Below are 27,932 nucleotides of genomic sequence, written 5' to 3'. Positions count from 1 at the left end.
CAGGTTAAAACAGGCCTGGGAACCTGCACTCTCAGCAGTGTGGAGAAAGGAGAGACAACGGGACCGTGAAGGATCAGGGCAAAGACCTACCTGCCCTCCCCCTTCCCCATCCATCCAGACGTGCTGGCCAAGTGCCTGTGGGGACTTGCTTTCTTTCCAGGTAGAAATTAACTCTCTGGGTGCCCTGGGGTGGGAGCCATGGGTTCATATGCAAATGACAGAGCCCTTCCCGCCAATCCTGAAGAGGGGGTTGGCTATTTGTCCTCTGAGAAGAGGCTGGCCTTCTAGGACTGGAGCCAATGAGCTCGCACCGTGGGTTGGAGGGGTGGGGCTGGGTACTTTTAAGCCACATCCAGGGGGGACCTCTGGCTAGTGCTGGGTTTGGTGGCCAAAGCCCCCATCCTAGGCCGGCATGTCTCTGCAGAGGATTGTGCGTGTGTCGCTTGAACACCCTACCAGCGCCGTGTGTGTGGCAGGTGTTGAGACCATCGTGGACATCTATGGGTAAGAGACCCCGGAGGGTCTGGGGTTCTTCATGCGAATCACTAGGAGCTGTGTGGCCGTTCCTCAGGGCACAGGGTGGGCCTGGCTGCCTGGTTCCTAGCCTTAACCTTGAAACAACTGCCCACTGAGGAAGCTTGGGTCCTTGCTGTTGTCAGCCAGATTCTCAGTAGGGTTCTTGAACCAGGGAGGTGAGACCTGCAGAACTGAACTCCATCCAGGGCCTTAGAGGGGTCTGGGGCCATGGGCCCATTTCTCTCTTTAGGGGTGCTCAAGAGAGGCTGGGCAGCCTGTCTACAGCCCACAATTGTCCTACAGCTCCTGGGCTTATGGGCATGGGGAGAATTAAGTCATTTCTTAAAGGTCACATCATCACGTAGCACTTAAGGTGCTATGCTCCGTCCCCGGAGCTGGTCAGACTTCTCAAATGCCACCCTGACAAGAGCCCTTCGGTTTAACACTGTCTCACATGGTGCTGGTCACTAAGTGCTGGTGGAGGCACAGAGAGGGTTAGCCCCAGTCACACAGTCACCAGGGAGCAAAGCTGGGCTTGAAGCCCACTGCAGACTTGCTGAAGACTTCACGTCCAGCTGCCCAGCCACGGCAGTGCTGGGGCTTCAGATCCACCATCACCGGCTCTTCGCCGCCTACGCACTGTGCCTGCTACGCCAGGCTGAGCCTTCACACTCCAGGGTGTTTGGGTAGTGGGTGTAGGAACAAGTCTGGCTTCTTAGGCTCTTGAGTCTCAGCGCTGAGACTGAGCTGGGGACAGATTCCAAGGATACTGGGATCATGGTGCCACCTCTCACCTCCCTGCCCCTTCTTGGACTTGACTACGGCACTGGGACCCCAGAAAGTCCTTGTGAGATGATACCACACGCTGTAACACTGAGGGTCATGTTTGGCCTCCACTGACCAGGGGCCAGCGGTGCTCCAACCCTTTCTGGGTCAGCCAAAAATGTCTCTAGTTGTCAGAAATGCCTCAGGGACCAAAGTTTCACACCCTTTGAGAACAAATGTCTAGAACTAAAAAGTGGCGTGAACTTGGTTGGAAGCAAAGAGGTTCCAGGTGTGGAGGATAGGGAGTGAGCTGCCAATCACAGGAAATAACCAAGTCTGGATGAACTGGACACCAAGAGCTAAAGCCTAGCTGAGGGTAGGTGGGCTGTGGGCTGTGCAGAGGGGAGCCTGTGGCCTCCGAAGAATCAGGCAGGACAGGAGGGGGTGGATGCTGCCTGGCGCCATGGCCAGCTCTGGGGCTGTGTGCCCATGGAAGTGACTCACTACCCAGCTGCCTTGTGCCCGGTGGGTAGATAAGTCTCCGGTTTGACCCGTCCAAGCTGGGGATGGCTCCTCCTCCTCCCCTCAGAGGTGCCTTCAAGGATGGGGGAGGGGCTGGGTGAGAGGCAGGCGGCTAAGGTTGTTGATGTGAATGAGATGGGCAATGGCGAGGACTCACCTGGAAGACTGGGGATGGGACAGCGTGGGTGGTGGCAGGGCTTCCAGGATGTCCGCTCACCCTGATGGCCAATCCCCCTGGGAAATGGCGTACCTCATTTATTCACACACTTAACGTGGCCTTTGAGTAATAGCCCATGCCCAGGCCTGGGGACTCTCAGAAGGGGACCTACCTGGGAGAGGAGTTCCAGCATAGGCCAGGCTGCTGTCCAGTGAAGGCTACAGAAGTATCTTGGAAGGGGAGCGAGACTGGACATCTTGGAGGGCTCTTCCCAAAGCCCTGGCCTGGCCTGCAAGCCAGGAGATGCAGGGTGGTGACTCAGCCCTGACTTTGGTCCTTCCCATCCGCCTCATCTTAGAACTTTCCCTGTGGACTCTGCTTCCAGCTCTGCAAAGTGGTGGGCACCAGGCTGTTAGTGGGTCGGTGATATAGTGGGCACCAACTTTACCCAGATAACCGAGCTTAGCAGAGCCAAAGGGTAGAGGGTGCTCTCACCACTTCATGGATGAGAAAAGAGAGACCCAGAGAGGTTAACTAACCTGTCCAAGGTCACACAGCCAGTTGGCAGAGAGGTCGGAGGCCGTGTGAACTGTTTGGTCCTTCCTTTGAAGAGACAAGAGGAGGCGGGCATGGCTGGTATGTGGAATATAGAGTACTGAGCCAATGCTAGCGTGCACAAAACACTTTATTATCCTCTCTGTCACCATCCTTATCACCGCCATCTTTTTATGACTCTGTGCTGATCCTAGGGAAAGTTTCGGGTGTTCCCAAACTGCCTTGTACCATCTGGCTAGGACACAGTAAGGGATGAAGGAATAGATGCAAGAGGAAACAGCATGACTTGAGCAATCAGAGTGGGCTTCCTGGAGGAGGAGCCTGAAGGCTGAGGCAGGATAGAGAGGGCTCAGCAGACTTTGACTGGCCACATGAGAGGCATCCAGGAGCAGTTCCTGAGCAGCCAGGGAAGGGAGGTGAGACTCCGGGCCTCATCTCTTCCTCTAGGCAACTTGAGGTGTTGATTCACGTCCATTTCCCACGTGCATGGTAAGGCTCGGGCACAAGGCTGGCCCATTCTATGCTGTGAGGTGCAGGAGCCTCCCTAGGCTCTCACAAGCCCCTCACAAGGACCCTCCTCAGGGCTGAGGAGTGAGGCTGAAACTTCAGCCTTGGAGGCAGAGAAAGAAAGGCTGCCTCACACTGGGAAGAAGGAGGTTCTGGAACAGCTAGTGGCTTACCGGGGCCACAGTCGCAGGCTGCAATGAGGCGGGGAGACAGGCTGAAAGCGACCGTCAACCATTCATCTACCATGTGACTCACTTCTGGGTGTCTGTCCCCTGGAGCTGCTCATGGGACTGCTTGTCTGGGAAGCTGCCATCTTTATGACATGTCACATATGAGTGTGGAAAGCAGTCCCCAAGCTGGCCCAGTGGCAGCCTCTGGGGCTCACCCATCCCTTCTTCTAAACAGGGAAACTGAGGCCTGGTGGGTGGGAGAACTTACGCAGGTATAGAGAAATGAGCTGAGATAGAAACCAGTCCTTGAGACCCAAACAGCTCACGACGACTGTGATGGCAAGGTACTGTGGGGTGGTGGGACTTGAGGGCCCCATGCGTGGATGTTCAGGGAGAGAGGTGGGGCTGGTCTGCACACCTGCAGTGGGGCAGTAGCCACAGGTGCCTCTTGGCCTCTCCTGAACCTGCCCAGGCGCCTTGACCTTCAGGTAGATCTCAGTCACTTTTGAGCCAGCCCCAGAAGCAGCTCTTGGGAAAGCCAGAGGGTGGGGAATGAACCACGAGTGAGATCCACTAGGAATGTCTCCGTCAACGGGAAGCCGCCCTAGGCTTCCCCGAGAAAGCTGTTCTCTGCGAGCAAGTGTCTTAAGTGACCACACCTGGTGATGAGGTGGCAGCCCTCCTCTCAGCAGCGGCGTGTCTCTACCCCCCCCCCCCCGCTGAATCTTTGAGTCATGTGGGACATCTAAAAAGTACTGCTGGACCAGGTGGTGATGGAGCACACCTTTAATCCCAGAACTCAGGAGGTAGAGGCAAGAGACTGAGAAGCTCCAGGTCCTCCTTGGCTCCATATATCCAAGGCCAGTGTGTGTGGCTGGGGTGCCTTGCAGTGGGAAAGCACATCTTTCTGTGCTGGAAGTTCCCGGTTTCAGCACCAGCACCTCCCCATCCCCACACCCCAGTTGCAGTTTGGGTCTCGTCATACACAAATGGAGAAGTTGGCCCTGCTCGTTTGTTGAGCGACTTGGACGCTGCTCCCCTAGGTGGGAGAGCAGACAACTCATGGCACTGATGAGCTGCCCAGTGGTGCCAGGAAGGAGCCCTGTGTCATCCTGAACCACTGGCTCCTCCTCCCTGGGCCTCAGTTTCCTGGAAGAAACCAGAAAGGGTTGTCTTAGTAAGTGCCTTTTGGGGCTGGAGAGATGGCTCCGAGGTTAAGAGCACTGACCTCTTCCAGAGTTCTGAGTCCAATTCCCAGCAACCACATGGTGGCTCACAACCATCTATGATAGGATCTCATGCCCTTTTCTGGCCTGCAGGCAATGCAGGCAGAACACTGTAGATATAATAAATAAATAAATCATCCTTTTTAAAAAAGAAAATAAAAATAAGAAAGAAAAAATTCCTTTTGAGCTCTTCTCTGAGGCCTTAGAGCCTCCTGGACCAACAGCGCAGACTCCTCTGTCCACGCGCAGACACCTCTGTCCACGCATAGGCTCCTCTGTCCACTGCAGGCTCTCCTGTCCATGTGCAAACACCTCTGTCCACGCGCAGGCTCCTCTGTCCATGTGCAGGCTCCTCTGTTCACATACAGGCTCCTCTGTCCGCTGCAGGCTCCTCTGTCCACACGCAGACACCCCTGTCCACGTGCAGGCTCCTCTGTCCACGTGCAGGCTCCTCTGTCCACGCACAGGCTCCTCTATCCGCTGCAGGCTCCTCTGTCCACGCGCAGACACCCCTGTCCACGTGCAGGCTCCTCTGTCCACGTGCAGGCTCCTCTGTCCACGTGCAGGCTCCTCTGTCCGCTGCAGGCTCCTCTGTCCACGCACAGGCTCCTCTGTCCACCACAGGCTCCTCTGTCCACCACAGGCTCCTCTGTCCATGCACAGACTCCTCTGTCCACCACAGGCTCCTCTGTCCACCACAGGCTCCTCTGTCCACGTGTAGGCTCTAATATAGGAGCTCAGAGCACTCAACAAGAAGCGAGTCAGGAGTCTCAGAGCCATTCAGTCTTTGGAGAAGGATCAGTGTGGCCACCACTGCCCAGGACCAGATCAGGGTGGGGTCAGGATGTGGGGTCAGATGGGCCCAGAGTTTCCTGGGCCTAGTTCTATGAACAAATCTGGCAGAGTAGGGGGATCTGGGGCCCTTGCTAATTGAAACTGCCACTCTGAGCCTGTGTTGTTTGAACTGTGGTCTCTATCGCCACGGGCCAGTGCTGAGGGGACGGCGTCTGTTTTTTTCCTGTTTTTAACACCAGAACCTCTCATCAGCAGTTTTGTTCTGGAGGCCAGAACCTTAGCCGGAGGGGACGGCTTGACCTGGGGTTGAGGACAGGACAGCTAAGCCACAGAACGAGGAGCTGTCAACAACCGCTTGACTCTGGACAAGTCACCCGTGAGCCTCAGTTTCCCCAAAGCAAGATGGTAGCGTGCAGCTTCACTTATCAAAGTCACCAGTGTTATCCTCACAGTGGGCAGGGGACAAGAGCACAGAGGAAGAGCTGGCTGAGGGTTCCCAGGACGGGGCAGTCTCGTCCCAAGTCATCCTTGTGCCAGCGTTTCTAGACAGTCCCTTTGCCACGAGGCTCAGGCATCAGTAGCCATCAGAAGGGCTTGCTGACCAGGTCTCTGCAGCACCCTGGCACTGGGAGTTTTGTCCGTGAGGTCCCAGGACTGCCACCTGTAGGATAAACGAGCTGTCCCCATTTTCAAGAACTGCCCAGGGTGGTTTTTCTGTTTGTTTTTATTTTTTTGGCTTTTCAAGACAGGGTTTCTCTGTAGCTTTGGAGCCTGTCCTAGAGCTAGCTCTTGTAGAACAGGCTGGCCTTGAACTCACAGAGATCCCCCTGCCTCTGCTTCCCGAGTGCTGGGATTAAAGGCACACGCCACCCCGGCCCAACTCTGCCCAGTTTTTTTTAAATATATATATATTATTATCTTTGTTTTTTATTCATTTGTGTGGGGGACAGAACACATGGTGTAGGTGGAGGTCAGAGGACAATGTTCAGGAAGAGTCGCTTCTCTCTAGCATGTAGGCAAGGGATCAAACTCAGGTCACTGATCTTGGTGAGAAGCACCTTACCTGTGGAGCCAGCTCACCAGCCCCTGCCTAGGTGTTAGCCTTGGATGTTCCATGTCCCTGGAAACATACCTTAGTTCCTACAAGGCTGGTCACCTCGCTGTGTGCATGGCCACACTCAGGCGACCTGGGAGGACTGTGAACGAACTCACTCGGGCTAGGAGAAATGGCCTACAGTCATCTGGAAGCTGTGGGATTTGCCTCGCTGTCAGTCATGGAGGCCTGGCCCAAGGAAGAGTGTTGCCCAAGAGAGGTTCCAGGCACTTCCTAACTTCTGGAAAAAGGCATCTGCTCACTGGCCCAGGTTCTCCTTCCTTCCGGTAGCCACCTTGGCCATCCCAACACACAGCTTCCATGCTGGGGCGTCAACCCTGGATGGGGGTCTGAAGTCTTATTTTTGGCCTGGCTCAGTTTCCCTGGGCATTAAAATAAGATTGTGTGTTGAGGGATATTTGATGACATTCTGAAACTCTGAGACCATGTTAGTAAAATTAACCTTGGATCAGGGGGAAGAGCCAGTGATTAGTTGACAAGAATTGGTCATAGAGAGGCTGAAGGACCCAGGAATATGGATAGAGAGTCTCACAGGAAGAAGTAGGGAGGGGCTTAGAGATTCTCAGTCTTTTTTTGGTTTGGGATGGGTGGAGAGCTGCTCTCTTGCTGGGTCTCTGGTCAAAAAGGAAGGTCAGGTGGTTGCTTCTCAGCCTCTCTGATCTAGCAGGTTTTCACCCCCACATCTGACTCCTGGATCTTTATTGGTGAATAGAACAATAGCAACTTAGTTTAAAACAAACAAACAAACAAAAAAAAACCTACATTTGGTGTCTTCGGCTGAGTCAGCGCCAAGGACTGGAAATCCCGCCAGGCGGGTGCAGAAGGGAGTTATACTAGATTCAGGTGCTGCCGCTAAGTCGATAGAGAAACAACAGTTCTGACTTTTGTTCTGACTGCTTTACAGCCACGCCCACTCCTTATACCCCCTTGTCATCCCAACTGGATAGAGCGGGCTGCTGAGGAGGCCGCATCCTATCCTCCAGGTGTGAGCAGTGGGCTGGGATTTGAACGCCGGGCTTCCTGACTGCAGGGACCCCTGGTTTAATCACCTTGCCTCACCACCCCTCTCAAGAATGGCTAGAGCGGGAATCAATCCAACACAGTCTAACTTTGGCCTCCCGAGGCTCCAGCGTGAAGGAAGCCCCCTTTTCCTCAGCCGCATCTCAAATCACCTCAGCTCACTCTCGGAGCTGTCTCCATCCTCCTCAGCCTGCTCCGTAATTCATCTTAATAGCCCCATCCGTATCCTGCGCAGGGATGTTCCAAGCTTCTCATGGCTATTAATACACTTGAGCCTCCTGATTTCCCAGGAGGCTGGCCAAGTGCGTGTCATTATCCCACTCTCTAGGTGACTAGTCAAGGTCACCTGGCTGAAATGGGACCCTGAGAGCGCCAACTACCGCTGATTATGACCTTGGCACTGCCTAGTATTCTGCCGAGGCTGCAGTGTGTGCCGGCGGCTGCAGCCACCACCTTTGTGTGTCCCTCCCAGCCAAACTGTCTCCAGCTTCCCTAGGGACTCCCAGTAACTGACAGGGAAGAGCCCTGGGGTGCTGAGCTGAAGAGACTGGGGCCTCTGAGCCAAAGGACTTCACATCAGGAAGGTGTCAAGGCACCTTAGCCCTTTCTTTGGACACAAGACCAAGCATGGTGGTGGGCCCCGCTGTAGAAATCTGAACAGCTGCCTGAGTTACTGGAAGCCAGCTGCCTCTGAGAATGGGGTGCTCCGTGGGGTGCAAGAGAGCCCTTCCTCCTTGGCTCAAGTGACTAGCAGTGTTTTTGTTTTCTGTTTCTTTGTTTGTGGGGTTTTTTTTCTGTTTTTTCTGGTTTATTTATTTATTTTGGAGATTTGAGACAGGGTCTCACTATGTAGTTCTGGCTGTCCTGGAACTAGCTCTGTAGACCAGTCTGGTCTCAAATTTGCAGAGGTCCACCTGTCTGCCTCCTGAGTACTGGGATTAAAGATGTGCACCACTGTGCCCAATTCATGTCTGTCTGATTCCTCCATCTCTCTGAGTCTTTCTGCTGTGTGTGTGTGCGTATGTATGTGTGTGAGTGTGAATAGTGTGTGTATGTGAGTGAGTGTGATGTGTATGTGTGTATGCGTGTGTGTGTATGTGTGTGTGTGTGTATGATCACCAGCCCCAAATGAGCCGGATGGTGGTGAGGTATTGGATCTCAACACTTAGGCACAGGAGTGTGCGTGAGTTTGTGTGGTTCCTACCTGGGCTTTACTGCCCAGACCTTGCTGTGAGCGGCCTGGGAAAGGCTTCCCTGGGGGAGGGCATGAGGCTGGAGCTCACATGTTTGTGCGAGTTCTTGTCACATTGCCCATGGATCCCCCACTCTTCTCAGGGCGGTTCCTGAGGGCACAGCCATGTTTGAGGTCTACGGGACACCCGGCGTGGACATCTACGTGTCTCCCAGCATGACGAGGAGCCGAGAAAGAGCCGAAACCAGGCGGTGGTGCTTCAACGAGGGGCTGGAGATCATCGTGGTCATGAACTCCCCTAGCAATCACCTCAATGACAGTCATGTGAGCTCACCCCTAGCCCTGCACCCCTTCTTTCTGTAGAGTGCCACAGCTCCAAGGTGGAGTACTCAACCTGAGGGTCACATTGCTGGGTGTGGATATCAGTTCTGCAATTTACCAGTCCAGACTTCACACCTCAATGTGTCTATCTGTAGTGTGGGTCCACTCCAGTCATGCTCCCAGGGTGGGTGGGGATGGATCTTGTGTGTCTTCTCCTGCTTAACCAGCCCCCGTGAGGGGAGGAGTTAGCGAAGTCCTGCTGTGTTGGACCTCAGTTTCAGGGGGATTCTGCTATTCTGGATAGAGGAGAGAGCGGGGATGGGAGGAAACTGGTACCCAGGAGCTCACAGTCCCTGATGGGTCTCACCTCCCTCCCATCCACCCTCTTCCTGCCCCCATTTAAAAGGTAGGAGAGATTTAAAACAGAAGAAATGACTGGCCCTTGAGCTGGTGGCTGGTGTTATTCCCTTGAATGACTGATTGAGACCAGGGAGACATTCCTGCAAGGGCAGTGTTTTGGGGGAGCTAGCCCTTTAAGGATCACTGACCTTTTCTAAGCCCTGGATAGCCCATATGTCATGGGCTGGCCCCCTCCCCTATATGGGACACCAAGTAGCTCTCAAGGGGCCCATTGAGATAGGGAACAGAAGGATTCCCACACATCTGGCTGCCTCCCTGACTTTTCTTCCCATTTCCCCATCTGAATCTGGCTTCTGCCCTAGGCTCAATGAACCCATTTTTCAGAGAAAGAAATAAAGGCTGAGGAGTGTGGTTTCTCTAATGTCTTAAGTCCTAGTGAGTATCCAAGTTGGTGAGGACCACAGAGTCCTTGGGGCTGGGCCATAGGACCTGCCAGACTGCGGAGGACCCACCTGGTGCTTTGCAGGTTGAGGCGGTGTGGGTACTCCCAATCCTGAACTCGGGCTCATGGGCCAGTAGGCATGAGGAAGGTGCTCCTCTCCTCCCCACCTGTGAGAAACTGGTGCAGAATTTCGGGACTCCCAGGCTGAGGCTTCGGTGGACTCCACAGGGTCCTGACACTATGACCCAGATGAAGGAGGATGTGTCTGCAGGGCATGCCCCAGGGAGAAGAACAGGTCAAAGGGTCAGTGACAGAGCTGCCGCCACCAGCTTCCCAAAATGGTCACCTCCATCTATACCCTTTATAGTGGCTGGAAGCTGAACCCGGGCCAGCTGTGATGAACCCCCACATTCTCTGCCCCTTTAATCCACCTGACTGTAACCCATTCTATGGGGTAGAAACCATCATTATCCCCCACTTTATGGTTGAGGAAATTGAGGCCCAGAGAAGGTCAGAAACTGACCCGGGAGAGTCACGATGGGCAAATATGAGATCTGAAACCAGGCCACACGGTAGAGCCCATGGGCAGTTTGCGTCTGTGACCAGTGAGTGACAAACACGGTCAGGTCAAATGTGGGGCTCTTGAGTTTTATCACCTGCAAAATGGGGGCCCACGCAGGTCCCAACTTCAAAGGATCTCCAGTTCTGGTCAGAAAGGGTGGGGAAACTGAGGCAGCTCAGATAGGCATTGTAAGTTGGCCGAGAGATGCTGGACTCGAGTCCAGGTACTTGTTGGTAAAAGTAGGACCAAGGACAGATGGTGCCCACTTTTACAGACATGCCAAGGGGTAGGAATAAATGACCTAAGGACTTAAAGGGGAGCTGGCACAGTGCCAGAGGTAGCTGAGGGTCCTTCCCCTGCCCACCAAGTCCCATGGGCCTCTCTGTAAGACATATATGTAACACTGAGCATGTCTCTCTGCAGGTTCAGATAGCCTACCACTCCAGCCGTGAGCAGTTGCCCCTGGCCTATGCGGTACTCTACCTCACCTGTGTGGGTAAGCTGGGCAAGTCTGAGGGTGTGGCCAGGGAGCCCCATGAGGGCTGCTGATGACCTTCGTTTTTATTTTTATTTTATTTATTTATTTATTTATTTTGGTTTTTTGAGACAAGGTTTCTCTGTAGTTTTGAGCCTGTCCTGGAACTAGCTCTTGTAGACCAGGCTGGCCTCAAACTCGCAGAGATCCGCCTGCCTCTGCTTCCCAGGTGCTGGGATTAAAGGTGTATGCCACCACCGCCCAACTTTTATTTTAAAAAAAGTGATTAGAAGCTCTTATAGTAGTATACCCTCCGGGCCTTTGCAAACACTTGGGTTTGGTTCCAGGGACATTTGTAGGCACGCGCACACACACACAGAGCAAGTGGGTTTGTTTTTTTTTTAATTTTTTAAATTGAAAAAGAAAGCACACATTAGAAAATTCAAACATAGAGATGAAGGGCCGAGGGAGATAGGTAAAGTGCTTGCTGAACAAGTGTGAGGAACTGAGCTAGAATCTATAGCACCCAGATAAAAGCAGAGCATGCTGGCCTGTGCTTGTAATCCCAGCATTGGGACCAGAAACAAGAGAACCCTAGAGCCTTGCTGGGTAACCAGGCTAGCAATCATTGAGCTCCAGGTTCAGCGAGAGATCCTGCCTTAAAAGATAAAATGGAGGGGCTGGACAGATGCTCAGAGGTTAAGAACATTGGCTACTCTTCCAGAGATCCCGAGTTCATCTCCCAGTAAGCACATGGTAGCTTACAACCATCTATAGTGAGATCTGGTGCCCTCTTCTGGCGTGCAGGCAATGCAACCAGAACGCTGTATACATTAATAATAATAATAATAATGATAATGATAATAAATATTTTTAAAAAGATGAGATGGAAGCCAGGTATGATGGCACAAGCCTTTAATCCCACCACTGGGAGGCAGAAGTAGGCAGATCTCCTTGAGTTCCAGGCCAGACTGATCTACATAACAAGTTCTAGGCTAGCCAGAGCTAACATAGTGAGACCCTGTTTCAAAAGCAAAACCAAAAATCACCACAGGCACCCAACTGTGCACATCAGTCACTGAGGTCAGGTTGGGAATATGGTCAGCCCCCAGAGCCACCCCCGACCCAGTGACTCTTATACTGTCTTTTGCTGTGATCCCTTTATCTTCTATACGGCTTATAGTCAAGCACAGGTAGCAAAGCAAGGTAGGCTGTCGGATTTCTGTAGCTGGGATCCCTCCGCATCTGTTCTTCTGTGTGGGGCTGCTTCTACCCGCGTAATGGCAGTGAGATTCCCCCATTCTCATCGCCGTGATTGGTGAATAAGATCCCCCGAGTTCTCTTGGGCTCTGTCTCTCTCTGTCTCTCTGTCTCTCTGTCTCTCTCTCTCTCTCTCTCTCTCACACACACACACACACACACACACACACACACTGTCTCCTTTATGCACTGCACTATTAGCACCTTAAGAACCTTCTGGTTTCCAGAGAGGAAGACTGAAAATGGCCTGGAGTAGGGGGAGAGGCGATGCCAAGGCAGCGTTCCCCAGGCTGTGTAGTGAGGTGGCCAAGCCCAGCTTCACACCCGTGTCCTCTGACACCAAAATCCGAGCTCACTGCTCCATCCCGAGGAGCTGAAGTAGTTTCATGTAGATGGAGACTGTCCCCAGCCACCTGGGCTCAGTGCCACTGTGCCCCTCCACACAGCAAGGGTTCTGGGGGCTTCAGAATGTGTTACCTTTGAGGAAACCTTCCTGCAGGGGCAGTCTTTGGTCCATTCTTTTCTATGACCCTCCTTCCTCCCCAAAACCCCTTCCCTTGTCCAAGGATGGGACACTCCAAGGCCCCAACCTGTGGGTGTCTCCTGGGGCCCTCATCTACCTGGCCCCAGATGTCTAGCATGGGGACTCACTTGCTGCCGCCTCCCGACAGACATCACCCTGGACTGTGACATGAATTGTGATGGCCGGCAGGACAGGAGCTTCGTGGATAAGGTAGGCTTCTGATTGAGCCTCAGAACCGGGGGCAGCAGGTATGGAGTTCCTGGGCTCCAGGTCAGAGGGGCGAGGCCATATGAGTGTCCCCCTTCCTCCTAGTTGACTCAAGGTTGAGGTAGCCAGACAAGGACCAGGCATGGCTGGAGTCATCAGCAAATGTAACCATAATATGATGTTCCCAATCCTGGGCTATCCTTGATTGATGAGGAGAAAGTTCTAGGTTTATAAAATAGGTCAAGGGTTATAAAACCAGATAGACAGACAAACAGACAGACAGAAGCCTTGCCAGGAGGGGGTGGTGCACATCTTTGATCCCAGAGCTCAAGAGGTGGAAGTAGGTGGATCTCAGAGTTCGAGGCCAGCTAGATCTACAGAGCAAGTTCCAGGACAGCCAGGGCTATTCAGAGAAACACTATTCAGCACCACCCCCCCCTGAAAAAACTAACTAAATAAATACAAGTCTGATTGTAAATGCTTCAGGCCTTGTAACTGGCTATGAAAAAGCCAGTTAATGCATAGGGTAATCATGGACTGTGTTCTGATAATATTTTATTGACAAAAATAGGCACTTGAGCTGGTAGGAGGATGAGAGAAGAGTCAAGAAGTTACCCATGCTGGGCGGTGGTGGCGCACACCTTTAATCCCAGCACTCGGGAAGCAGAGGCAGGCAGATCTCTGTGAGTCCGAAGCCAGTCTGGTCTATAAGAACTAGTTCCAGGGGCTGGAGAGACTGCTTAGAGGTTAAGAGCACTGACTGCTCTTCCAGAGGTCCCGAGTTCAATTCCCAGCAACCACATGGTGGCTCACAATCATCTGCAAATGAGATCTGGTGCCCTCTTCTGGCCAGCAAGCATACAGATAGACAGAACACTGTATACATAATAAATAAATAAATAAATCTTAAAAAAAAAAACTAGTTAAGGGGCGGGAAAGATGGCTCGGTGGTTAAGAGCATTGCCTGCTCTTCCAAAGGTCCTGAGTTCAATTCCCGGCAACCACATGGTGGCTCACAACCATCTGTAATGAGGTCTGGTGCCCTCTTCTGGCCTGCAGACCTACACACAGGCAGAATAGTGTATACATAATAAATAAATAAATATAAAAAAGTTACTCATAAAGAAAGAAGGTCATGGAGAACAGGAGTGCTCCTCACAACCGGCCATGATGACAGCCTTGTAGATTGGACTTAATAATGTTTACGGAGCAGTGGTTGCTTTGATGAAAGTGTACTTCTCACAGGATAGAGTGGAGGACCAGGAGGCCGGCCGGAAGTACAGAGTAGGAGGCCTGCCCTGGTCTGGCTGGAGTCCCTGTTGCCAGCTGTGTTTTCTCATTGACAGAGGCAATGGGTGTGGGGGCCTGATGGGTACGGAGCCATCTTGCTGGTGAACTGTGACCGGGATGATGTGGGCTGTAATGCCCAAGATAACTGTGACCAACATGTGAGCTGCCTGCAAGGTGAGTGTGCTGGGGCAGCCCAGTCTCTGGATACCCAGGGTTCCTCCTCAGTTCCCCCACAGGCATCCCTTCCCCCAGGAGGGGCTCTGAAGGTGGACAGGGGAGGGTCAGAGTTCACCATGAGATTCTTCAGAACACAGCCAGGCTATCCTCATCGCGGTCCCCAGTACTTGTGGCCCTCATGCTGGGGCACCCAGTATTCTCCTCCTGTAGGAAAGAAGGGGCTGCTGGCATTGTTTGAGTACCTACTGTGTGCAAGGCCCTTCCCCCCAGATCTTTCTTTAATCTTCCAAGGGGGTGAGTGTCATTACCCCAGTTTAAAGAGGAGAGGGCTGAGGCTCACAGGTTAGAAGGGTCCTGCAAATTGCACATCCAGCCCGTGGGCTGCCAACCCCACGTCCAGACCCCTTCCCACTGGATCTCTGACTTGTGTTGGAGTGTGATCCTGTGTTATGCTCATAGGAGCTGCCTTCTGAAGGAGGCATCCCCTGGAGATGGAAAGGGGATGGCTTGCCCAGTAAGATGCCCAGGTGGCCTTCAACTCTACTCTGGGCATATGAGGATATGTGGACCACAAAGAGGACACGAAGCAGGGCAGTGTCCCATGTGCACAGATGCACAGAGACCTCTCTCGCTCACACCAGAAGATTCTAGAATCTCCCTGAGCTGAGACTGGGGTCCCCAGCTCTGGACACCCAGTGCCCTTTGGAGCAGCTGTCAGTCAGCTCCCTCTGTCTCACTTCACAGATCTGGAAGACATGTCCCTCATGGTGCTACGGACCCAGGGACCTGAGGCCCTCTTTGACGACCACAAACTTATCCTCCACACCTCCAGCTGTGATGCGGAGCGGTCGCGGGTCTTCCACGTGTGTGGTAAGTGCATCCTGGGCACCCAGCCAACCGCTTCGGGTAGATGTGCATCTCAGCTCAGGTTCCAGTGATGCCCTGGTAGCAGAGCAATCAGACGTTTGGACTGGTGTGTTTGTGTGTGTGTGTGTCTGTACGTACATGCAGTGTGGATCCCAGAGGACAGCCTCAGGTATCATTCCTCAGGTACTGTCCTATTCATTTTTGAGTCAGAGCCCCTCACCAGCTCTTTAAACATGAGTTTTGGGCACAGGACTTGAGTGGGTTCTCTTGCTTGTACATCGAGCAACTTTACAGATTAAGCCATTGCCCTTGCAGCCTGCAGCCTGCAGAGCGGGCTTCTCTACTAGACTCCTGAAGTGGAGGGTTTTGGTTGGTTGGTTTGATTTGGTTTGGTGTTGGTTTTTAGAGAAAGGATTTTTTCTGTGTAGCCCTCACTGTCCTGGAATTTGCTCTGTAGATCGCGCTGGCCTCATTGAACTTAGAGGTCCTCCTCCTCTGCCTCTGGAGTGCCGGGGTTAAAGGCATGCGCCGCCACCACCCGGTTGAAGTGGAGCTTCTTAATGAGATTTGCACTTATGTATTTTTAGATTCATTTCTATTTATGTACACTGTGGGGGAAGGGTATTACACACATGTGCCCGTGCTCAGGGAGGCCAGGAGAGGGCATCAGATCCCCTGGAGCTGGAGTTACAGGTGGTTGTGAGCTTTCCAGCATGGGTGCAGGGGACGGAACCCTGAGTCCTCTGCGAGCACAGCAAACACTCTTAAGCACTGAGCTGTCTCTCCAACCCCTGTCTGCACGTTCTTATAGGAAAGATGGCGAGAGGCAGCATGCTGGGTTAGGGTAACATTACCTTGTCTCTTAGAAAAGAGCGTCCTTCCCCACCATGCCTTCTTTTCTCTTTCTCTGGGGGTAGGAGAGGAAGGGCTCCTTTGAAAGGCTGTTTGCCTTGTACCTAGGCGAGACTGCTCAACTCTCCTGAGACCTTCACATTCCCTGAGCAGCCCAAGAGCCGCAGCCAATGCTCTTCTCCTAGGTCCCGAGGATTCCTGCGAGTCCTATAGGTGTGTTCTGGGCCCGAAGCAGGTGTCCTACGAGGTACCCCGCCTCAACGGCGATGAGGAGCGCTTCTTTGTGGAAGGCCTCTCCTTCCCTGATGCGGGCTTCCCGGGGCTCATCTCCTTCCATGTCACCCTGCTGGATGACTCCAATGAGGTAAGGGTGGCCCAGCAGAGGGCGAGATGAAGGTTCCTGGCAGATGTGGACATCACTGGAGCTAAAGGCCTCATGCCCTTTCAATATCTTACTGGTCAATCCTCTAGAGAGTCAAGGAACATTTGTTTGTTTTGAGACAGGGTCTCTTATAGCCCAGTCTTAAGCTCATGCTAACCAAGGATGACCTTGAACTTCTAACCCGGCTGTCTACACCTCCTGAGTGGTAGCATTTTGGGAATACACTGCCATGCTCCTCTCTTATGCAATGGTAGGGATAGATCCCAGGACTTGGATGCTGGACAAGCACTCCTCCCTCCAGATGAGCCACATCTAAAGCCCTAGCCAGGGGATTCTTGAGGACCCTAGAGGAGGGGCTTCAGAGAACCCGTAGTCTCCTCTGGCTACCAGACACTTGAGTCCAGCACTCTCTGTCTTGGTCCTCCTATGAAGGACTTCTCCGAGACCCCAATCTTCACTGATACTGTGGTGTTCCGGGTGGCGCCCTGGATCATGACACCCAGCACCCTGCCGCCCCTGGAGGTGTACGTGTGCCGGTAAGTCTGGGTGGAGTCCTAGCCTTGGAGTCGGCTCTGTTCCTGAGCCCCAGCTCTGAGTTCCTCCTTCCTCCTGGATCGCTCACAGGGTGAGAAATAACACGTGCTTCGTGGAAGCCGTGGAGGAGTTGGCCAGGAAGGCAGGCTGCAAACTCACCATCTGTCCGCAGGCGGAGAATCGGAATGACCGCTGGATCCAGGTAACAGCGTCACAGGCTGCCCCGCTAGGATAGCATCCTACAAGGAAATACCCTAGAGGATCCAGGGTTCTCTGGCTCCAGACATAGAGTCCTAGTTCCAAAAGTTCTCCGACAGGCAGGCCTCTAGGTAAGGTGGCAGAGGCCACACACTACCCAGCCCGCAACAGCTGAGCTGAGAGGCAGTTTGTCCTTCAAGGGGACATTAGGTACCATCTGGAGGCATTGTGGTTGTTGCATGGGGTGGAGGAGAGGGACCAGCCTTTAGCACCTAGAATCCCATCCTGTCACTAAAAACTCCACTGCCAAGGTAAGCCCCACAGGGAACAGTCTGGTCCAACATGTCAGCTGCAGTGGGCTGGGAAGCCCCGCTGTGGTAAATGACTGTTTCAGAATCCCTAGAGTCCAGGATATAAGGGGGTACCAGAGTGCCAGAGGGGACTGGAGGAAGCTTTATTGTTTCTTCTGGGAAAATAATGGATTGGGGGTGGGCTCCAAGGAGCAGGGCTTCTGGTGGAGAGCCATGGGGGAGGATCCTCCAAGGAAAAAAGAAACAGAAGGGAGGGGTCAGGGGCGGGGCTTCTGGTGGAGAGCCTTGAGGGAGGATCCTCCAAGGAAAAGCCCAGGAGGGAGGGTCCAGTGAAGGAGCCTCTGAGTGAGCTGGACTGGGACTATGGGGAATGTACGCGGTTGGCCATTTCCCCAGGCACTTTCCCTTCAGGCCCTGCACAGCGTCATTTCCTCTTCTCTGGCCTCTTGTAATCACACCTGGGTGTTTGCTGATGAGCTCATGCCACGAACACCCGGCCCCTGTGCTGACAAAGGCTGGGACTTGGATCATCAGGTGGGATGGGATCCGGAGGTCCTGACAGAGGACTAGCATGTGCCAAGACCCGGAGGCAGGAGGCAGGAGACTGAACCTCATTTGCTCCCTGGGCCAGGGCAGTGGTTCTGGGAAGGGACAAGCTCTGAGGTTTAGTCTTGTGTGTTGAACTCAGGCCATGCTGCGTCTCCCTCTGTGCCCACCCCGCCCAGCCCCAGCACCGGCACACCCCGAAGTCTGGTTTCTCATTTATTCCTATGTGACTCTCATAGGCAACCCAGCCCCCACCCCCTTCACTTTGCCGGTTCCCCCATCTCAAAGAGCAGAGAACAGCTCACACCTAGGAGCCGCCCTCCCCAAGAGCTCAGTAACCAGCACTTGGGGATGCTGCTGACTGTCACAGCTATGGCCTCTCTCCCATCTGCAGGATGAGATGGAGCTGGGCTATGTGCAGGCGCCGCACAAGACTTTGCCCGTGGTCTTTGATTCGCCGAGGAATGGGGAGCTGCAGGGTTTTCCTTACAAAAGAATCCTGGTGAGTGGGGGGGGGGCATTGCAGCCCTAGGGACTGAGAAGACACATCCCCAGGGACACCCAGGGTATACAGGGAACCTGGTCTGTAGGAAGGACAGCTGGCCAGTTACTGTCTGAAAGAGGGCCGGTGACATTTGTAAAGAGGCAATTAAGTTTGGTGTAAGCCTATCCCACACTTATATGGGATAGACGTACACTAAAGTGCGCATTTATCTCTGCTTCTCATGTGATAGAGTGCTAGGTGTTTTTCTTTGCTGATCAGCGGGGGGTGGGGAGTGGGTTGCACCTCGGGTAAAGCTTTGTGTCATCTACATGCTGTGTGATATTGTCAGACTTAGGTCCCTCTCAGAGCCTCTATTTCCTCAGTGACAGGAACAGCTTTGCAAGCGACTGTCATCATCACGGTGATAGTTGTCTACCAGGAAGGTTCTATCTGTTCAGGGTACACAGTCTGTGGTCTGTGACTAGCAGAATGACACCAGCCTGACAGGCCCACCACAGACCTGGCAATTGAATACTTCCCAACTTGGGCCCCCTTGCACAAGTGACATACAACCAGACCTATCCCATTTCTGACTCAGTATTTCCACCTGAAGAATGGGAGCTCACTCCCACCCCATCTTTTAGGGACTCAGAGCCTGTCACGTGCAGGTTCTTCCTGGCACTCTGACCCTGCCTGACTCAGTTTTCCCTACCAGGGTCTAGATTTCGGCTATGTGACTCGGGAACCGCGAGACAACTCCGTGAGTGGCCTGGACTCCTTTGGCAACCTGGAGGTCAGCCCGCCCGTGGTGGCCAATGGGAAGGAGTACCCCTTGGGGAGGATCCTCATTGGGGGCAACCTGCCTGGGTGAGAGGCTCCGGCTGAAATTGGTGCTGCTGGGGGTGGAGAGCGGGGACGTCCTGCGTGGGGTGGGCCACTCTGCACTTACCCTGGGAAGTCAGATAGTACCTTCGGAGCAGGCCAGAGTGAGCAGGGACCTAAGATGTCATTAAGTCAAGTCAACCCTTCCCTCTATAAGGGGCCCAGAGAGATCGAGTCACACACACACACACACACCACATTCTGGTTAGACTGAAGTCTCTATGACATAAATATGTGGTAAGCAGCTGGTAGCATAGAGAAAAACAGCATTTAAGTTAAACCTTGTTCATAAGATGGTGGAAATGACAAACGGTGGGTCTTTTTCTGGAGCAGGAGAGGCGTTAAGTAAAATGTGAGTTGAGATGACAGTAGCCCTAATGCACACACACACACACATACACACACACACACACACGCACGCACACATGTACACATGGTGTATTCTGCACGTGATACAGGTTGATGATGGAGAAGGAGATAATAGTCACAGTCGGTCAAGCAAAGCCACTAGAACAGATGACGTCACATAATGGATGAGTCCTGAGTCAGGCTAGAGAGAAGACAATGAGACCTCTCTGTAGTAATTTTTCCAGAAGGCAAAAGAAGGATGGATTGTAAATGCTTGAACAGAAAGTTCTAGGATGGTGAGACCCGCTGGGACGGCCCTGTTGACCTCTCCCGCTGACATCCGGGGAAACTGAGGCTGCCAGAGAAGTGTAAACTAACCCCACTATGTGAGAACCAAGACAAGAGTAGGGATAGCGTGACTCAGTGTCCTGGAGAACGTGGTTCTGAGGACCCCTCACGTGGCTAGCCTGTGCTAAGTGTGGTTGCCAGAACCCACCCTGCGTGGAATATTAAAACATGCCTTATTGTCTTTCCTGCTTATAAAGTAATATGTTGTTTTGACATTAAAGTCTTGCTGTGTAGCTCAGGCTGGCCTGGAACTCACTATCTATCCTGGGCTAACTTTGAACTTGCAATCCTCCTGCCTCAACTTCTCAAATGCTAGAATGTTAGGTCTGTGCCACTACTCCTGGGAGCACATTTTGGAGTAAGATACTGGGGAGAGCTGCCATCTGGCCATTCTGTTTCTTCCCGAGTGTGTGTTTATTCTGGCATCTTTTCCTAACCCTGGCCCAGGTCGAGAGGCCGCAGAGTCACCCAGGTAGTGCGAAACTTCCTCCATGCCCAGAAGGTGCAACCCCTGGTGGAGCTCTTTGTGGATTGGCTGGCTGTGGGCCACGTGGATGAGTTTCTGAGCTTTGTCCCTGCCCCAGACAGGAAGGTAAGGACTTGTGGACACGTCTTGGCAGCCTTGAGAGTTTGGGGCTGGGGCTGGGCTGGAGCTGGTGGGTACATAAGGCCATGAATTCAGCTGTACCTGCTCTTTACACACAGGGCTTCCGGCTCCTCCTGGCCAGCCCCGCTGCCTGCTTCAGGCTGTTCCAGGAAAAACAGAAGTGGGGCCATGGCAGGTCCCTCCTTTTTGAGGGGGTCATTGGTGAGTAAAGATGTCAAGTCCCCCCCCAAACAGCATTGTCTCTCTCCTGAATTGAGCACCCCATGATTTCAGAAAGGAATGAGCATTTTAAAGCCAAGTGGTACCCCCAAAATTTAGGAATGTTTCCTCATGACGACACTGCCTGCGTGGGGGCAGAGCTAAGATGAACACAGGGCAGAGGGTATGGAGAAGAAGGTGAGGCCAGGTGTGCCCAGGGATGTCCCATCATGCCTCCCCTTAGAAGGTCCCAGAGCCCAGGTTTAGCGCTCTTTGGTCACTGGTTTGATTTTAAATGAAGTGTGACAGGTCTGCAAAGCTGCTGGTGCCCCAGAGCCTCCACCAGTGGCCTCTGTCTCTCGGAGGAGCTCTCTGCTGCTCTCTACCCTGCTTCTGAAGCCCCAGCTACCATGCCTTCTTTCCCTGGTCATCATGGAATGGAGTTGTGCCCTCACCTGCAACAGGGCCTGGGTTTGGGGGGCGGGGAGGATGACCTACAGCCTGGCATCTACTGCCCTTGCCCTTCAGGGGCAGCCGAAGGGCACCTTGGTGGGAGGAGCCCCTTGCCGGCGCATCTTTGCCAGGAGGCTGTGGCAGTCTGGCCACCTCCAGTGGTGGCTGCTTGAGGTGGTGAGCCTGTGGCAAGGGAGGTGCCTGGCTCAGTGAGTCACCCCATGCCAGCAGAGTGTGTCTCTCATGCCACCACATCAGAGACAGGCCTCAGGGTTGCGAAGGGCCACTCTGCCCCCACAGATACCCTGTCAATTAGCAAATTTTGGACACTATGATGAGTCAAGAGAGACTGTGGAAGGAGTGTTTTCTACTCTCGTGTGTTTAGCGAGGCTTTTCCTCACCCTGTTTTTGAATGAGGAGCCTGTGCTCTCATTATTCAAAATGGAGCAGTTTAGATGGACAGGACCGGCTGGACATGGTGCAGGCCTGGAACCCCAGCATCGGGATGGAGTCAGGGTAAGGACAGGTGTGGGGCTAGCCTGTGCTACCTAGTGAGACCCTGGCTCAGTAAACCAAAAACAAATAAAATCAAAGAAAGCTCTTTTGGGCACTAAAGTCCTACATTTTCTCGGCCACGTGGGAGGTAGAGAATATCCTGGACCAAATCTGCTTCCAAGAGCCCTGCTCGGTTTGTTAGGTCTCCCTGCTCCGAGCACAGCATTGAGGCCCAGAAAATAAAACAGCGACTGTGTTCCCTAAGCCATTGCTCCACAGAGACCCTAGTGAGACTTCTCTGAACCCAAATTCAATCTTAAAAATAAAACAAAACAAACGAACAAAAAACCTAGCCGGGCAGTGGTGGCGCATGCCTTTAATCCCAGCACCTGGGAGGCAGAGGCAGGCGGATCTCTGAGTTTGAGGCCAGGCTGGTCTACAAGAGCTAGTTCCAGGACAGGCTCTAAAGCTACAGAGAATCATTGTCTTGAAAAACCAAAAAACAAACAAACAAAAACCAAAAAATACCCTGAACAGTAGGTAGACCAGAGTTAGTCCAACCTGCCCAGATGGGAAGATAAGCCATATGCAGCAACCACACCCCCCAATTGCAGACACACCAGGCCAGGCTGCTGTGGCTTATTCAGAGCCCCAAGAGTGTCAGGCCTAGGTTTGGGGTATCACAGACATTATCCTGATGATCCTGACAGGCCCCAGGGGTGGGGTGGGGTGGGGTGCTGAGTGGAATCTGCTGTTAATTGAGGCTCAGAGGGAGGAGGTGCTGGCCTCAGGGCCTCACAAAAGATGCCACAGAGCTGGCTGTAATAAGACTGTCTGCCTCCAGGTGGCGACATGGGACCTACAGCTATGTGTGTAGGTCAGAGGAGCCCTCTTCTGCCCCTCCAAACCCTCGGATGCTCATGGCTGGCATCCCTAGTTTTCCCAGGTTAAACGAGGGTTTAGAAGTCCCTTAGGAGCACCTGGCTCCCAGGGCCCCCCAAGCCCTTATTATAGGACCTTAGGTAAGTCACCTGAGCACCTGGAGCCTCAGTTCCCTTGTCAGTCAGGTGGCAGTAATGACGCGTCCCTAGCAGAGTACAGGGGAATGAGGCACTGACCACAGAGGAGCTTCCTTTCAGCCTCACGATCAGGGTTTGGTAAGCTGGCAGCTGGGGGTGCTGCAAACTCTGCTCCCCTGACCAGTTCTGTCTCCATGGCCTCCACTGAGCGGGCAGAAAAGCTAGGCCTGAAGTCACTCCTAAAAAGCAAGCCAAAACTTGTTGGTTTGGACTCCTAGCCTGTTGGGACTGGCTGGTTCACTGCCTAGAGAACCCATAAACCCCAGCCCCGGGGTGAGGGCCAGCAACAGAGCCAGCTTCTCCCCCAGGAGCTGGAGGAAGAGGAACCACTACCGAGTGCCCAGGTTAGTCCCAATTAGTCATTACCACCTTCAATGAACTCAAGTAAAACTCTGCAGTTCGTTACCCCCAGCAACCAGACTCCTCCAATGCCTCTTCATCCTCCAGATGTGCCGATTGGCTAGGCTAAGCTCTCGCAAATGCTGCCCACCCCTTGTTCAGGAGACTCGAGGAGCCGTTGACTCAAGCATACCAGCAGCTATGAACATGGCCTCTGGTCTCCAGAGCGGGAGGCCCTCATACTGCCTTGCGCTAGAACCCCCAGGCCTCTTTGTCTCTTTCGTAGGCGACAGGCGGGTCAAGACCATCTCCATCAATCAGGTGCTTTCCAACCAGAACCTTATCAACTTCAATAAGTTTGCACAGGTATAAAGGCCATGGGGCTGTAGGTGGAATGTGGGTGTGGACAGGACTGGAGTCAGAGCCAAGGCAGACATCTGGGACCCACAGTTCACAAAAGGTCAGTCAGGTTGAAACAGGCCCAGACCCTCCTTTAACCTGGGGGAAGGCTGTGAGCCCTGTGCATCTGAGAAATACAGGCAGGGCCATGAGCACCCAGAGCTATAAGCAATGAGAAAGATACAGCTCAACCCCCAGGAAGAATGTCAGCGTCTACAGCAAGTATGGCCTGTTATATGGTCACAAGTTGGGACCGTGTGAAGACACAGTGAAGAGGCTAGGATAAGTCAGTGAGCAAAGGCAGTGCAACCTACCCAGCCAGAGGGCAGCTTTCAAGGCGCGGGGTGGGGGGGGGGGAGCAGTGAAGGTGGCAAGAAGGGGGCAGATGGAGACAGATGGAGTGGACTGAAAGAAAAGGAAACATGAGAATAACAGCAAGGCTTGTGGCCCCAAGAGCCCAGTGTAGGGTGGCCTGGGGATCTGATGCCCTCTTCTGGCCTCCAAGGGTACTGCATCCAGGCACACACACACACACACACACACACACACACACACACACACACAAACTTAAAGTCAACAGAAATCTTAAACCATGTATTGAATGAGATCGCCTAAGTTGGGGCTAGGATGGAGTGTTCTCAGTGTTTGCTCAGACAGAAGAACAGGACATGGGAGGGAGGGATCTAGGCTGGTGGGCACTTGCACACCTGCCTCAGCCACACTGGTGAGGTCTCTCCAGTTTGGTCCCTTACCAACCCACAGAGCTGTATTGACTGGAACCGCGAGGTGCTGAAGAGGGAGCTGGGCCTCTCTGACTGCGACATCATTGATATCCCACAGCTCTTCAAGACAGAGAGGAGGAAGGCTGTGGCTTTCTTCCCCGACTTGGTGAGTTCCCCACCTGAGCATCCTCGGATGAGCTCTGAGACCCAGTTCTAGGGGAAGACATTCGATTGCCTTCATGAGTGGAACTGTGGTGAGCAACAGGTGGTGATGAGGAGAATCAGGGTCCCAGGATGCCCAGGCTGACATTGTGGCTTCCTATGGCCGCCCATGAAGGATGAGGCCTAGTTCACATCTATGGCATGAGGAAAAGTTACACAGAATCATGTGAGCAGGCACATGGCTTTACCCAGGAGCTGAGGGGTCATGCCCAATTCGGCTGACATCACCCCACACAGAAGCAGATGTCCCAAGGGGAATAGAGATGGTTAAGAGTTGTCTCTGTCCTCCATTGAGGAGAAACTCTCCCCACTGCTCTGAGGGAATCTACCAACCACCTGCTCTGTATGATGAAGGGTTAAGTGGTCAGACCACAAATGAGACAAAGTGCAAGCACTCTGAGATATGAGTGGAGATACCAGAGGTATTCCTGGAAACGTGCCTTTGATGGAACTGTAGTCTTGGCTCTGCTGTCTCTGAGCCTTGAGTGTGCATCTCAAACCCCCAACGCCTAAAGTCCCCCTCAAATGTCCTGATTAAGCAGATCTGATGAAGGCTCAGAGAGTGTGTCTGCCTTCTAACACACCTCCAGGGGACAATCTGCTAACCCCGGGCACAAGCTGGGCTCTTATACACAAGTCTCAAAGCCTGTATCCATTAACCCTAACGTAACCTAACTCTAACCCTAACCGTAACTCCAAACAAACACTAACCCTACCAAAACATTAACAATAACCCAGCCCTAACCCCAACCCTAACCCAAACTGTAACCCAAACCATAACCCTAACACTAACACTAACCCAACCCTAGCTTTAACCCTAACCCAAACCGTAACCCCAACCTCAACCCTAGCCCAACCCTAGCCTTAACCCTAACCCAGCCCTAACCCTGACCCAGTCCTCTTTTCCGTCCCTCCCTGGCTTTTTGCCCTTGCTTGCAACGCCTTTCTCCGCTCCCCTTCCTTCCTGCATGCTCTGGGAGGCCTTGTTATTAATCCACGTGTTCCCGGAAGCTTGTGCAAGGGTTGAGGTTCTTGTGTTGGCTAGAAGCAGAGGCCCACCCAAGCTGGCTCCGATGGAGATTTGACACAAGGACACTATGACATCTGAGGGTGGGGACGGTGACAGGAAGCCCTTAGCGTGGCCTCTCGTTTCTGTGTCCACATCACTGCTTCTGCTTGTTTCCCCGTCGCTGCTCCTCTCTCCTTCGCTGCTCTGCAGGCAGACACGAACATCTTTGTTCCTTTGCTGTCATTGTGATAAAACACCGTGACCAAGGCAATGTAGAGAAGACAACATTTATTTTTTTTTTATTTATTTTATTATTATTATTTTTTTTTACAAAAGTTTATTACAATGTACAACAGGCTCCAGGATAACACTTCATTTTAACTATAGGTGGCAATGATGTTATAGTAGGGGATCCAGATGTTTAACAGGCTCCAGGATAACACTTCATCCTAGCTGTAGATGGCAAAGATGTTATGGCAGGGAATCCAGATGTTTAAATAGGAATGGAAGAGGGTCACCATCATCTCAGATATGAGGAACAGCTTACTTTTTGCCAGATTTCTTAATTCCACCTGTGGCCAGGGGTCCCTTCCCCGCGGCCTTGGCTTTTAGCTCCTCGAGTTTCTTCTGCTCCTCTTTTTGTTTCTGCTTGAAAGCCTTATCTTCCTCGTCCATTTCCTTGGCCTGCTTCTTGGGCTGTTTCAGGGGCTTCTTTTTGCCTCCTTCCCGGCCCGACATGGCGCCTCCAGACACCCCCTTCTCCAGACCCTGATCCTAAGCCGGAAACGGAGCTTACTACTGGCGCCTATATCGAGAAGACAACATTTAATAGGGGCTTACAGTTTTAGAGGGGGAATCCCTGGCCTTCACGACAAGGCACAAGACAGCAGGCAGACAGGCATGGCGCTGGAGCAGCAATTGACAGCTTACATCTTATCCATGAGTGCAAGGCAGATAGAGTTAACTGGGAATGGCGTGGGCTTTTTGGAACCCGCCCCGGGAATGTATTTCTTAATTCTTCCCTAATAGTGCTGCTAGCTGGGGACCAGGCCTTCATATAGATGAGGTTATGGGGGCCATTCTCATTCAAACCACCACGATGAACATGGCCATGAGATGCAGGACCTGTCTAGGCAAAGACTGAGACTCTTCCCCATGTCAACTCTAACTTTCTGGGAGAGAGAATCTGGTTGGCTCATCTTGGTTAGCTGTTTAACTTAGTCCAAACAGAGATAGCCTAGGAAGTAGGGGGTTCTGTTGTGCAAACGTGACAGCCACCACAGTTCACCAACGAGGAAGGGAGTGGCCGGGGACATCGCAGGGCTGGGCTTTGCAGATCCTTCTGTGGGTGTTGGATTCATTGGCTCTCTCCAGCCCCCACCACACAGGAATGAGAGAGCAGATACGTTCAAGGCTGCATGGAGATAACCCCAGGCTCTCCTGGGGCTTCCAGGGTGGGAAGATGATGTTGAAGTCTCACCTTTGATCTGGGACCACTCTGGCTCCGCAGGTGAACATGCTGGTGCTGGGCAAGCACCTGGGCATCCCCAAGCCCTTCGGGCCCATCATCAATGGCCGCTGCTGCCTGGAGGAGAAGGTGCGCTCCCTGCTGGAGCCGCTGGGCCTCCACTGCACCTTCATCGACGACTTCACGCCGTACCACATGCTGCACGGGGAGGTTCACTGTGGCACCAATGTGCGCCGGGAGCCCTTCGCCTTCAAGTGGTGGCACATGGTGCCCTGAGTCACTGCCCATTCCCCATCCTTCCCCTGGGATGGGGCATCCACCCAGGCCGTGGAGACTGAGACAGACCCCTGAGCAACAAGCACCAAGAGACTCTCAGTTTCTAGAACGGAATGCCCAGGGTGCCCCATTCCCCTCAGAAGCCTTTCCTCTTGAAGCGCCTGCATTTATCTGCAGCCTGTTCAGTTCCCAGGCATGAGTCCTCTTGGTGCCCCCCAAAGAAAGGCCTTGTGTTAATGGACTCTCATTGTAGACCAACATGACCATGGGACGCTCCTAAGTACCATTTACACATAGCCCCAAACTTCTCTGTGGGTCAATCCACTTGAGGGTCTGGAAGGATGGGTACATTATCTCATCAGCCACTCGGCTTGTGCTTCCTATGATGGAAGGCCCCGGGGATTTTGTTCCGGCTGATAGCCTCCACCCTATAAGGGATGGTTGTGAAGTCATAAGCAAGAGAGAATCTACCCACCCCACCCCCTAGGAAGTACCTGGGGGTCCATTTAGGGTCAAAGTGTAACCATCATTCCCACTGCAAGTTCCTGGCCAGGACCCGCCTCTGTCCCACCCAGCTTGAGCTGTCACAGTGGGTGCCTCTATGAGCCTGTTGTCACACAGTGGGTGCCTGTAGATGCTTTGGGAATGGCAGGTATCACTTTTTAGCTTAACACGCTCCCCATCATCCGATGTTTGAGAACCTGGCTGTCCAAATCCTCTGGGAGGTGAAGTGATTGGAAGGCTATTGAAGCTTAGG

At 53.0% G+C, this 27,932-nt stretch overlaps 2 protein-coding genes across 2 annotated transcripts; one reads left to right on the top strand and one right to left on the bottom strand.

The window, feature by feature from the left end:
- The first annotated feature begins 407 nt into the window (after positions 1 to 407).
- Positions 408 to 27,567, top strand: Padi3 (peptidyl arginine deiminase 3). The gene is made up of 16 exons (XM_075944758.1): positions 408 to 504; positions 8,683 to 8,863; positions 10,648 to 10,720; positions 12,631 to 12,692; positions 14,036 to 14,153; positions 14,901 to 15,026; positions 16,061 to 16,239; positions 16,690 to 16,793; positions 16,882 to 16,993; positions 18,241 to 18,348; positions 19,046 to 19,197; positions 20,356 to 20,500; positions 20,614 to 20,716; positions 23,366 to 23,445; positions 24,241 to 24,366; positions 26,942 to 27,567. Exons 1-16 carry the CDS (start codon positions 413 to 415, stop codon positions 27,173 to 27,175), a joined length of 1,995 nt encoding a protein of 664 aa, XP_075800873.1. The 5' UTR covers positions 408 to 412; the 3' UTR covers positions 27,176 to 27,567.
- Positions 25,728 to 26,234, bottom strand: LOC142833538 (translation machinery-associated protein 7). The gene has a single exon (XM_075945061.1). The coding sequence runs from the start codon at positions 26,167 to 26,169 to the stop codon at positions 25,975 to 25,977; it is 195 nt and encodes a 64-aa protein (XP_075801176.1). The 5' UTR covers positions 26,170 to 26,234; the 3' UTR covers positions 25,728 to 25,974.
- Positions 27,568 to 27,932: the final 365 nt, after the last annotated feature.

The sequence above is a fragment of the Microtus pennsylvanicus genome, chromosome 13, assembly GCF_037038515.1.
Source record: "Microtus pennsylvanicus isolate mMicPen1 chromosome 13, mMicPen1.hap1, whole genome shotgun sequence".
Classification (NCBI taxonomy): domain Eukaryota; kingdom Metazoa; phylum Chordata; class Mammalia; order Rodentia; family Cricetidae; genus Microtus; species Microtus pennsylvanicus.
Note: the sequence above shows the minus strand (reverse complement) of the source record. Positions and strands in the feature narration are given on the sequence as shown.